We start from the raw sequence: 10,782 nt of genomic DNA on the forward strand, positions 1-10,782 counted from the left end.
GAATCAAAGTTTTGAGCGCCAAGATATAGCAGCTCAAAGTTGGCTAAAAATTCCTCATTGATCAAGAATTTCCAGATTTGAGACATGAACTTTGGGACTTCAGTTGGACATTGAAATAGACTCGGAATGGCACAAAATTTGGTAGTATTACTTTGTCATATAAGGGCTATTCCTCTGTCAAATTTCATAAAAAAATTCATTCGGAAAGTCAGTTAACAAAGCCACTAAAGTTCCAAGAATTTCCAAGGCAATTCTACCTTGTACTTCAATTTTCCTTTTTAAAAGCTTTGTTCCACACAATTAATTTCAATTAATTCAACTATTGAAACTAATGTTCCATAAAAATCCAATAAGCAATTTAGAAGTAATTGACATCAGGGTTTTCGAAATATAACTTCCCAAATCAGATTTGACCATTCGGCCAAGAGAAAAGGAAAATTTTCCAAATTCAAAGAGCAAATTTGGGACATCATTTGTATATCGAAATGGTCTTAGATTGACACAAAAATTGGTACAATTCAAATTCCATATGAGAACTACACTTCTACCAAATTTCATTTGAAAATTGACACGGGAAGGTAGTGAACTAAACTACCAAAGTTCAAGAAAATCCCAAGACCAATCTGTCATTTGCTTCCTTCTTCCTTTTCAAACATTTTGCCCAATGAAAACGATTCAAATCTGGTCCATTTATGAAACAAAAGTCTGAGAAACATCTAATATACATTTGGTAAGTGATTTACACCAAAATTTCAAAATAACAAGTCCCAAACAAGATAGGCCATTGATCAGTCCAAAATGAGGGTTTTCAAGCAACGATGCAGGTCTGTAATTTGGCCATAATTTACTCAATTCAACTCAGAATTGAGCGTGGTTGGTGGAATTGAAAACTACATTTATAAGGCTATAATTTCTTAGAAGAAATCATTTCCAAAATCTGTCCACGGCTAGCTCATATTTGAGCACCAATTCACTGCTCAAAACTGAGCTCCCAGTGTAGACGCGAAACAGGACTGTCATGTTCAAACGATTGGTATGGACTATTCAGGTGGAACCAGGACGTGTATTTTATACCATTGGAAAGCTGGGAATGTCTAGTTTTCATTTCCACAAATAGCACTCAATTTTGATGTCGGAGTAAAAATTTATAGCCAAAACAAAAACACTGCCAGAGCAGTTACGGAAAAATTTCCAGTTTTGCTGATTTCCGAAATCACAACATTTGGCCAACCAAATCATGAAATTTTTTGATAATACTTTCTACACCACCCACACAACATGTATACATCATAAACAAGTTATTAGAACCACAAAAATTTGCTCTAAGGGCCACGACATGTACAGGGGCAGAAATGGAAAAATTCCCTCATCACTTCCTTTGAGTTTTCCTTCAACAATACAACCTATTTCCACTAGATTAAACACTAATCCAACATTAATAACATCAAAACTCACAAAATTAGTCCATCAAGCCATAGTGGGAGTTCATAGAGCCCACTCACCAATTTTCCAACAATTTAAAGCTACCCATAAGAAATTATGAACTCATAAGTGCTAAACAACTTCCATAAATCAAGATTTGCAAGGTTGATCGTCACTTACTTTCTTAGATGATCAAGGCAGAAATTTCGGTCCCTTGGAGCCAAAGAAAAATCGTAGAAAGCAAACTCTTTTCCTAGCTAATGTTGTTCACCAAGTGTTTAGCAAGTTGTACGTAAAATTTGAGGTGATTTGGTGAAGAAATGAAGGTGAAATGAAGAAGAAATTTTTTGGTTCTTTTCCTTCCTCGATGCACGACTGTTTTGAGGAGAAAAAGAGAGTTGCAGCGCCACTTGAGGTGATGAAGAGAAGGGTTTTGATCTGGTGTGATGCTCCCATGAGAAACTTAAGAATGTGTGGCCAAAATTGCTCCAAAAGTCAACTAAGGATAGTGCGCGTACGCGCGCGTTTCGTGCTCGATTTCTCTCGTATTTGTTTCACTTGTGCACTAAACCTCTAATGCACTTCTATTCATACTATTATTGTTCACTCTTAATAGTCTAAAAATAATGGTCTTAAGTCCCTCAATTAATCGCGCGCGTAAAAACGCATACTTCCGATTCATGCGCGATAGAGTGAAATTTCTAATAAATTCTTATAACGATGGTATAACTAACTAACACTTGAGCACTTAAACATAAAAATACCTATTTCAAGACTAATGTATAAGTCTTCAAATCTCTAAGTCACTGTACTCTCAAATCGAATATTATGTCCAAACGCTTATTCACTAAATCTCACTAAACGAGATTCCGAAAATTAAATTTATTAACGGGACATTTTAAGAATATATGCAAGTCATAGTTCCATATAAATGGTTCAAAAAAGGTTGAAATAAATTATTGGAAGAAAATGGGTGAATAAATAATTAATTAAGCCATTAAAATGGAATTATAAGTGAGGAAAATTCGGGTCCTCACACTTGTTAAGGATACAGGAGCTCTCAGGAGCTAATTTCCACTTGCTTCGCCAAGACTCGATCCGATACCCCCTCGTGAGGACACTCCGTCATCCGGGTAGGTATTAAGTCCGTAGAAACTTCACTTAATACTTCCTCCATCCACCGTTCCACCCTCTCGGATCCGTAACCAAACACGAACGAAAAGGGCGATACTACACGAGCATGCCGAACAAGATCTCAAGAGATCAAGTTTTGTTTTTAAGAACACGCACGAAAAGGGCGATACTCCACAAATATGCCGAACAAGATCTCAAAAGATCAAGTTGTGTTTTGTAATAATCCCATGGTTCATCAAGCTTCTAGACCAAGCCTATGCCGGCTCGAGTCGTAAGATTGGCCAATGAGATTTGAGCGTCCCCCACGTAAACACGTATAATAGTAATCACGTATAATAGTCGACGAGATTCACTCCAATCGACATACAACTTCAAATAGGTTAAGTAATAAGTCAAATAAAGGAGAGTGAGTGTGATAAAGTACACACTCATCTCATCAAGTTATGTTCACGTATACAAGTAAAATTGATCAAGTAAACACGTAATTCATGCACTTGACACTCACAAATTCAAAAGTAATTGAGCGAGTAAAGTCTTTAGTTGTCCCCTTCGGGATTCTCTTCAAGACTCGCTTGAGCACCTGAAGAAATAGTGACCATACATCACTCATGTAAACCCATTACCACGTAACACACAAGAAAGAATATCCACTTGTTTAGATTAAACCAAAGTCTCAAAAGAGAACTTATTTTTCTCGAAGATTGAAGTTCAAAAGTGATGGTTTAATAACACAAGAAAAATTGATTTCCTTCATGAAATCAAGTTTAAAGTGATCAATTAACATCAAGAAAGAATAAGGAGTTCTCAAAATTTCATTTTCTAAGAAATCGGCAAATTTCAGCTTTGCGCGTCAAACTTAGAAACATCAGATCTTGCACTCAATAAGTCCAAAATTGGAAAATTTTATACCGTTGGAATCTTGATCAAAGTACTAAAAGTTCCTAGTAGACACTCTTCGAAGATTCTAAATGGAAGACATTCAAATTTTAGCTCAAAGTGGCTGACTATAGGCGCATAGGACAGTTTTAGTCTTATTTTTCGGCAAATTTTAGAAATTCGGCAAAATTCACAGAAAGTGAACTAGCCTCTAAAATTTGTAACTCAATTAGTGTGACAGCCCCACCTCTCCCTAGGGTGAACCTTAGGGTATCAGCGGACTGCCTGCCCAACTCTCGCCGGGGCTCAGTCGATCAAAGTACTAATAACTCAAATGAAGCGGATGAGATATCTTCCAAGCAAGAGAGTGTAACCCTAATTAAACATAATCACTACACCAACAATCCAAAAGCTTAGTATACATATAGCTAAATGTCAACTTACCACTCCTCACATAACTTACATAATAAAAGTAGGGTCGAGTTTACATAACTTACATAACTATTAGGTTCAAGCTTTCAGGAGTCAAAAGTACGGTCTTCTTATACAAAAGATTACAAACTCAAAATACAAGTTCAAAACAAAAGAAAGCTAAGAAAGCTCTTGATCAATCCATCCCCGATCTATTAAGGAAAACAAAGGGAATGGGGTGAGCTAAAGCCCAGTGAGGTTCAAAGTAAAAACAAGTAAACACATAGTCACATAAGATCACATAATAAGCAAATAAGCATTGTACAGTAGAATAACAATTAATCACAATTCAATTCAAGGATACAGGTGGCTTTCAAAAGCCAAAGATCCACTTGAGATTGATCAAAATTGCCTCCTGTTGGCACTCCGTCAACACTTGTATGCACAGTATCATAGGGTCCGTAGAACACCACTTTCACCAGTCTCCGTCCACCAATCAAACCCCTACCGGGCCCGCACTCCATAAAAGTAGTTTGGTAATATTCGAGTATACCGATTTCCAGTGTACAGTAAACAGTCCTCAAGGTTTATCGGCCTTCTCGACCAAGCTTTTGCTGACTCGACACGACCGACTCACCTATGAGGTTGGGTACCCGAACAGTAACAGTAGTTGATGGGATATCACCCAAACAACTCAATCACAGGCATTCATAGAGATATCACATCTCATAATAACAATATATATAACTTCAGTGAAAACAAGAGAGATCGAGTGCGGTAAAGTACACACTCGCCTCCATTTTATCAAAACAGGGTTTCGCTCCAACAGTTATCAATCAAGTATTTCAGATATTTCTCATAACAGGTAGCAGGTAGTGGAACACTTACCTGCCAAGCAAAAGTAGTAATCAATGCCAAACGTCTCAGTTACGGTCACCTTCGTTTCCCAAACCTAGGTCAACGAGTGAAATCATTAACAATTGGATTCGTTCCTTACTAAAGTATAGGTTCATTAAGAAACCGAGTCAGTAGTCTAGGCTACTTAATTCAGCATGCAATAAGGTCCATAACATGATAAAATTTCATGAGAAAATAAGTTTAATGTGTACATGAAAGCTTGGCAAAAGAAATGTTTCATTTAGACTTGAAGGTTCCTTATTCGGATTAAACAGTCTTGCCAGGCAGTCTCGGGAAAATGGTTATAATTCACTGTAGAAAATTCAGAATTAGGTTCCGTTGGTGCCGTTAGAAACTAGGTTCAAAAGGCTATATTTGTGTAGAAGAAACCATTGCCAAGATCCAAACGTAAGTGGTTCAAAATTAAGCAACCAAATGAATTTTCTGGACAGTCTCGGATGAACAGTAACAACGGGCAGCCAACTTTCAAGACTCGCCACGAATCGCTCGGGACGAACCAGAAAATGAAATTGGTACCATTTTAAATCTCTAAGAGTCTACTTTCAAATGCCACAAATGGCACTCAAATCCAATCATTGAGTAAAACGTTATGACCTTCACAAGATCACTGGTCAGAAAATTCCTGGACCTAGTCCAGTTTTGCCTCTTTGCTCATAACTCAAGATTTATCCAACCAAATTGGCTAATTTTTTGTAGACAACCTCCACACACATAACCCAACATATATCCCTCACACTTGTAGCCAAATTAAGCATGAAATTATCAAAGCAAAACAGGGCAGCAAGCCCTTGAAATTTTCGGACAGCACCTCCCCAAATTTTCTAACTTTCAACCTTTCATGATTTGTACTCCAATCACATAACACGTATTAGATCTACTAAAAAGGGGTTCAGAAACATGTTAATACCTTATAAACAAACATGAACAAAGGTTAAGCATTTCATCAAACACATGGTAGGCATACTAACTAGCTTAACTACTACTTGTTTATTTCAAGAGATTAACCCCAAATCTCAACCAAAACAACTTGTAGTTTACCATTAAAACTTAAAGTAGATGATATAACATCATAAAACCATCATTTAAAGATTAGTTACCTCTCTTACAAGTTGCTTAAGTCACCAAAACAATCCACCAAAATGAAAGCTTCAAGCTTGGAACAACCACAAGGATTGGAGGAAAGTTTCTCACTAACTCTAGATCTTTCTCTTTTGATTTTTCTCTCAAGCTCACACTAGGTTTAGAAAGCTTTAAAATGGAGTTTCTCTCCTTCTCTTGGAAGCTAAGAAGGGCACGAAATTATGGTGGAGGAATGGAGCAAAAATTGGTTTAAAATTCATCTAATCTTTGGTCAAACAAGATGCATGACTAGGGTTTTGCCACTTGGCCTAATTCTTGTCCACAACTTCTCTTAATTCTTTGACTAATGATGTTTTAACCCTTCTAAATGTACCAATACCTAGTTAACACCTCTAATCTCTCATATAAAAGTCCCTACCACAAATAAAAGCCACTTGGCAAAATGTAAGTGGTGAATTATTTAAAGCCAACTCAAGAAATTGTTTTAATTCAAATAAAAAGGAAATGAAATGTAATGCATTGGAAATGTTATAACACATAGGGAATACGATGCAAGGGCATATTATAAGTGGTCTAAGTCTTAGAATAAGGCATGTAAGGAAGAAAAAAAATTGTGTTTTAAAGTGAGGGTCAATACAAGGGAATGGTTGTAACACATGTAAAATACAATGCTAGGGCATATAATGAGTGGTTTAAATCTTAGGGAAAGGCTTATAGTTTAGGGAAATTATATTTTAAAGTGAGGGTTCTCACAATTAGAATTCCAACCAAGGTTTAAAATATTCGTTTGACGCATTCATTTGTAAACCCTAACTTTATGAGTGGAATAGATGTAAAGCCAATTAAGTTACCTTATGACTTGGAGGTTAGAACACCTACTAGGGAACAAAGTTTACTTGCTAACTTGGTGTATAGAGATTGCGAGATATGGGTTGGAGAATGAAAGTTACCGGCTAATTTGATGGGCTTAGATATTAAGGGGTATGATGTCATTCTAGGAATAGATTGGTTAGCTTGCTACCATGCTCAGTTGAAATGTAAGACGAAAACGGTAGAATTGTACATTCCAGGAGAGACAATCCTAAAATTGGATGTAAGAGGTAGATTAGCTCCATCTGTTCTTTTCAGGAATTCGAGCTAGAAAGATGTTGAGTAAGAGAGCTCAAGGATATTTGGCTTTTCTTATAAATACTCCTATTGATAAGGTGAGATTGGAAGATATGCCTGTAGTAAATGAGTATCCAGATGTTTTTCCTGAAGAATTAGAGTATTTGCCTCCAGAAAGGGAAATAGCTTTTAAGATTGATGTGACTCTGGGGGTAGCACCTATCTCTAAGATGCCATATAGAATGGCTCCAGCTGAATTGAAAGAGTTGAAATTGTAGTTGCAGGATTTGCTAGAGCGAGGTTTCATAAAAGAAAGTGATTCACTGTGGGGAGCCCCGGTGTTGCATGTTAAAAAGAAAGATGGGAGTTTAAGGTTGTGTATAGACTACCGAGACTTGAACGATGTTACTATTAAGAATAAGTACCCGTAACCCCACATTGATGAGTTATTTGATCAATTGCAAGGGGCGGTAGTATTTTCAAAGTTGGATCTCAGGCAGGGTTATTATCAACTGAGAATTTTAGAAAAGGATATACCTAAAACTACCTTTAACTCGAGGTACGGACATTTCGAGTTTGCAGTAATGCCATTCGGATTGACTAATGCACATGCGGCTTTTATGGACTTAATGCACCGAATCTTTAAGTCTTACCTAGATCAGTTTGTGATGGTGTTCATTAATGATATACTGGTGTATTCTAAAACTTTGGAGGATTATGAGAAACATTTGAGAGTTGTTTTACAGACTTTGGTGGAACATCAGTTGTATGCTAAGTTTAGCAAATGTGAATTCTGGTTGAAAGAAGTAACTTTCTTAGGTCATATAATTTTCAAGGATGGAATTAAAATGGATCCAACCAAAGTTGAAGCAGTTTCTAAGTGGAAGCAACCGGAAAATCCTACTGAAGTTCGAAATTTTATAGGGTTAGCAGGATATCATTGGAGATTTATCAAAAATTTTTCTAAAATTGCTGGACCCATGATTGAGTTGACTAAAAAAAGTGAAAAATTTATATGGGACCCGAAGTGTGAAGAAAGTTTTCAGGAGTTAAAGAGACGATTGATGAGGGCACCTGTATTAGCTTTACCTAATCGAAAGAATAGCTTTGTAGTATATACAGATGCTTCCAAAGAAGGCTTGGGGTATATATTGATGTAGAATGATAAGGTGATTGCGTATGCCTCTAGGAAATTAAAGCCGCACGAGAGAAACTACCCAACTCATGATTTGGAGTTAGCGGCTGTAGTGTTTGCATTGAAGAAGTGGAGACATTACCTATATGGAGTGACATTTGAGATTTTCATGGATCACAAGAGCTTTAAGTATTTGTTTTCTCAAAAGGAGTTGAATTTGAGGCAACGTAGATGGATGGAATTTTTGGAGGATTATGATTGCACGATAAATTATCATCCAGGAAAAGTCAATGTAGTGGCTGATGCTTTAAGTCGTCAAGTGCAAGTGACGGGATTGATGATTAAAGAATTGCACTTGTTGGAAGAGGTTAGTTGTTGGAATTCTCGACCTGAACCGAGAAAAGTGATCCTTGGGAACATTGTCGTGAAATCCACTCTGTTGGAACGTATCAAGGAAGCTTAGGAGAAGGACGTTGAAGTGTAAAAGTGGTTGGAAAAAGTTAATAAAGGAGAAAAGTCGGATTTTAATCTGGGAGTGAACGGTGTGTACTAAGGTTTCGAAATCGTTTAGTAGTACCAAAGGACGAAGGGCTTAAGAAGGAAATCTTGGAAAAAGCACACCGATCTAAGTACACGGTACATCCTGGAGGGAATAAAATGTACTAAGACTTGAAGAGTTTGTACTGGTGGGAGACCATGAAAAAGGAAATTACTCAGTTTGTCCAGACTTGCTTGATTTGCCAGCAAGTTAAAGCCAAACATCAGAAACCATCTGGTCTTTTGGAACCTTTAGAGATACCCGAGTGAAAGTGGAAAAATATCACTATGGATTTTGTATCTGGATTACCTAAGACACAAAGAGATCACGACGCCATTTGGGTAATAGTGGATAGACTAACCAAATCTGCTCATTTTCTGCCGAATAGTATGAAGTACTCACTGGAGAAGTTAGCAAAGCTGTATTTGGATGAAATTATAAGGCTACATGGTATACCAGTAAGCATTGTGTCCGATCGAGACCCTAGGTTTGTTTCGCGGTTCTGGCAGAAGATGCAAGAAATGCTAGGAACCAAATTGAATTTTAGCACTACTTACCACCCATAGACTGATAGACAATCGGAGAGGACGATTCAAACTCTTGAGAACATGTTGAGAACCTGTATTTTGGATTTTGGAGAGAGTTGGAGTAAGTATCTGACATTGGTGGAATTTGCTTATAATAATAGTTTTCATTCATCCATTCAAATGGCTCCGTACGAAGCACTTTATGGCTGGAAGTGTAGGTCTCCGGTTTGTTGGGATGAAGTAGGTGAAAGATAGATTTTAGACCCCACTACAGTGCCTTGGATTGAAGAAGCGCGAGAAAAGGTGAAGTTAATACATCAGATGATTCAAACCGCATAGAGTCGTCAGAAGAGCTATGCAGACAATCGAAAGAAGGATCTAGAATTTGCGGTTGGAGACCAAGTTTTTCTTAAGATTACTCCTCTGAAAACGAGTCTGATGACAGGAAAAGGAAAGAAGTTGTAACCTAGATTCGTAAGGCCTTATAAGATTCTTCAACGCGTAGGAAATGTGGCCTATAAGTTGGAATTACCACCAAATCTGTCTCGGATCCATAACGTTTTTCACTTATCAATGCTCAAGAAATATCATCAGATCCGTCTCATGTCCTACAACCGGAAAATATTGAGATCGACGAGGCACTAACCTATGAGGAGAAACCGATAAAACTTCTAGATCGTAAGGTGAAAGAACTGAGGAATAAGCGAATCCCGTTTGTGAAAGTTCTATGGAGAAACCATGGACTAGAGGAAGCAACTTGGGAAGTAGAAGAAAAAATTCGAGGAAAATATCCAGATCTATTTCCAAATCAAGGTATGAATTTCGTGGATGAAATTCTCTTAAGGGGGAGAAGATGTGAGGACTCATGTTTTTATTCTTAAAATGTCATTTTTATAATTATTTACCCTAGAGTTAGTTAATTATATTTTAATTGCATAAATTTCTTTTAAATTTCACTTTATCACGTGAGAGTCGAAAGTTCGCGCATTTCGCATCGGAAAAACTAAGTGGGGATTTGATAAATTTATATTAGACTATTAAGAGTGAGTAATTATTGTATTAAAGAAATTATATTGGAGGATTAGTGCACTAGTGCAACAAACAAGAGATAAAAGTGGTAGTGCATCTCATTATTTGAACACTATTCAAAGTTGACTTTTGTAAAGCTTCTTGGTCACATTTTCTTCAAGCTTCCAAAGCAAGATTGATCACTCAAAACACTCTCTCTCTCACTCCTTGTTCGGCCGACCCAAAGAAAGAAAAGGAGGGAAGAAAGCTCTCTTCATCTTGCTCCAATTTTTGCTTCCATTTCACTTGAAAATCTGCACCCAACTCACAAAATCTTTGGAGATTAGTTCTAGCTTGGAGAAAAACAACATCTTGTGGAGTTTCTTGGAGGATTTGTGGTGGAAAAATCTGATTTTTCATCTAGGGTTAGAGGTAACCCTTTAACTCTTCTAGTTTTTCCATTTTCTTCAAGAATCATGGTTAGCTTTGCAAGGGTTTGAAACCCTAAGCAAGAAATAGGCTAGGGAACTTGAGGAGTTTCATTTCTTATCTTAATCTCTAGGCTAGTGGTCTTGAGGTGAATTATAGGTGTAGACACCAAATTTTTGATTTTTTAACTTTGTTGG

At 37.1% G+C, this 10,782-nt stretch overlaps 1 protein-coding gene across 1 annotated transcript; it reads left to right on the forward strand.

Annotated features, from left to right (window-relative positions):
- The first annotated feature begins 7,532 nt into the window (after positions 1-7,532).
- LOC113754939 (uncharacterized mitochondrial protein AtMg00860-like) lies at positions 7,533-8,108 on the forward strand. Its single transcript, XM_027299105.1, has one exon. It carries the CDS (start codon positions 7,533-7,535, stop codon positions 8,106-8,108), a length of 576 nt encoding a protein of 191 aa, XP_027154906.1.
- The last annotated feature ends 2,674 nt before the right edge of the window (positions 8,109-10,782 follow it).

This window comes from Coffea eugenioides, unplaced genomic scaffold, assembly GCF_003713205.1.
Source record: "Coffea eugenioides isolate CCC68of unplaced genomic scaffold, Ceug_1.0 ScVebR1_1114;HRSCAF=1915, whole genome shotgun sequence".
In the NCBI taxonomy this organism is placed as follows: domain Eukaryota; kingdom Viridiplantae; phylum Streptophyta; class Magnoliopsida; order Gentianales; family Rubiaceae; genus Coffea; species Coffea eugenioides.